At 62.8% G+C, this 2,181-nt stretch overlaps 1 protein-coding gene across 1 annotated transcript in view; it reads right to left on the reverse strand.

Annotated features, from left to right (window-relative positions):
- IL16 (interleukin 16) overlaps positions 1-1,626 on the reverse strand; it is a 71,794-nt gene extending 70,168 nt beyond the window's left edge. Inside the window, exon 1 of the mRNA XM_012659097.1 lies at positions 1,315-1,626. Within this exon, the coding sequence (XP_012514551.1) occupies positions 1,315-1,626 (312 nt within the window). The remainder of the gene's footprint in view (positions 1-1,314) is intronic.
- Positions 1,627-2,181: the final 555 nt, after the last annotated feature.

Here is a 2,181-nt window from a genome sequence, read left to right on the forward strand (position 1 = left end):
CCGCGCCCACCCTGCCCCGTCATCCGGCCCCCCCAGGCACTCGGGCGCGGACGAGCTCCGCTGCCCCACGTAAGCACCCAGGCTTCCTCCCCTCCACCTCTGCTCCCGCACCTCCCTTCGCCCGGAACTCTCTCCCCCCCACCCCTGCTTAGTACAGTCTTGTGCCGCTAAGGGGACGACTCACCTTTTTCCTGGTCATTGTTTCGCCCCCTCCTGTTTCCTATATCAGGACGCAGGTGGTTCCTTCCTTTCCCCCAAGCCTTGCAGCCGAAGTCGGCCCCTCTCATCCTCTCGCGCTCTGCGTCCTCTCATCAGCAAACCCTGCTGGCTCTGCCTAGAAAACGACGCCCTGCCCCGGCCACCCTCAGCCCTCTGCCGCTGCCGCCGCGGTCCAAGCTGCGTCTCGTCCGGCCAGGTTACTGCCGTACCCCCCCCCCACTGGTCCCCCACAGTCGCCCTCCACTCACAACGAAGGTCGGATCGCGTCACTGCCCTGTCACAGTCCTCCAAGGCTTCCCATCCTTAGAATAAAATTCCAAGACCTTGCCCTGGTCCTTGCTCTGGCCCCTGGCTACCGCCTCGACTTTGTCTCCCGCCGTCCTCCCCTTCCTCGCTTCCCTGGTGCGCTGGTCTCCTTGCTGCCCCTCAAGCACGCTCTTTTTTCCATGTCTTTGCACATGCTGTTCCCTCTGCCGGGAACGCCTTTCCCCGATGGTCACATGACTCATTCCTCCGCTCCATTCTGGTCCCTGGTCAAACGTCACGTCTTTAGAGAAGACTTCATGATCACCTTGGCAAGAAAGGCGGTAACCCCCCTCCGCCTCTGTTCCCTAGTCCTGCTTTATATTTCTCACAGCCCTTCACTATTTCACATTATATCACACACCGAGTCGTTAATTCGCCCACCCCGTGCCCCTCGCCCTGCTGGCCGGGCGGCCTCCTCCCATCCCGGCCCCCAAGTCTGCAGGACGGTGTGACGTGGCCTGCCTGCGGGCTGCCCAACAGAGCCTGTCTAGAGTCGAGAACTTCCCCGCGTGTTGACTACCGCTTCTGGCATTTTCCATCGGGGATCTAGGTTCGGTTCACCTTACACTGACACTGCCTCCCTGAGTCTCTCAAGCGCAAGCGTCAACTGAGCCTGCTTCGCTACCACGCTCACTGTCAGGGTCCCAGCGGCCCTGCTTCCGCGTCTTCCTTGCTCTCGCTCACAACGGCAGCTCTGTGGCTTCCTGAGGTTGGTAAATGGGTTCGGACGTGAAATCGCAGCGCCAGCAGCGAACCGCGGGCTCCCGCAGCCCCCCGTCCCGGGCGTACCTTCAGGAAGAGCAGCCGCCTGCAGGTCTTGCCTCGGTCACTCCCGGCCGCCTGGAGTTGCGCGGCCTCAGCGGCCAGCGCCAGGTCAGGGATGCCACCGGGCCCGGCCTCCGACGTGTCCGCCAGCTGCACGGACGAGTGGAAAATTCCCTCCTTGCCCTGGGCCAGGCAGATCTCGAAGGGATCCGGGTACTTCTCGTCGGGGCTGGAGCCGTCGTCACTGGTCTTGGCGTGACAGAGGATCAGGGACCGAGAGATGGACCGGAACTTTGCGGACTTTCTGCTCTTCCCAGAGCGGCTGCGTGGCTCCATCCTCAGAGAGGAAGTGAGGCTGCCCTTCTTCCTTTCCTGATCTCGGGCCCGTGGCTGACGGGTGGCGACGGGAACGGGCTTAGCTGCCGCTTCATGGGCCCCTGGAGGAAAGAGGAAATGGGAGAAGCAACGTGACTCGCTGCTGACAAGGGGAGCGACGCGAGTCCCGGACCGAGCCACGCGTGCCCGGCGCCCGGGCAGCAGGACAGAGGGACCGAGCGTCCTTCAGGGTCACGGCCCCTCCAGTCTGCCGACCAGGCGGGGCTCGGTAACCCAAGTGGTCAACACTCAGTCCACTGCCGCGCTCATGGAGACCCAGTCCCAGAGCTTCTCCTGTCCAAACTCTCACTCTGCACACAGGGACCCGAAGGGCAGACGGGGAAGCGCGGACCCGCGGTGCTGACAGAAGAGCAGTGATCGGGCACGGGAGGGAGGTAAGGATCGGAGAGACAGTGCCTTGTGCGGTTTTGAAACTTGGAAGCCACTCTTCAAACGAAAGTTTGCAGGCAACTTCAGCCCGCAGAGCAGACCACAGGGGAAAGGAAGACTAAGCTC

This window comes from Propithecus coquereli, unplaced genomic scaffold, assembly GCF_000956105.1.
Source record: "Propithecus coquereli isolate 6110/MARCELLA unplaced genomic scaffold, Pcoq_1.0 Scaffold599, whole genome shotgun sequence".
NCBI lineage: Eukaryota > Metazoa > Chordata > Mammalia > Primates > Indriidae > Propithecus > Propithecus coquereli.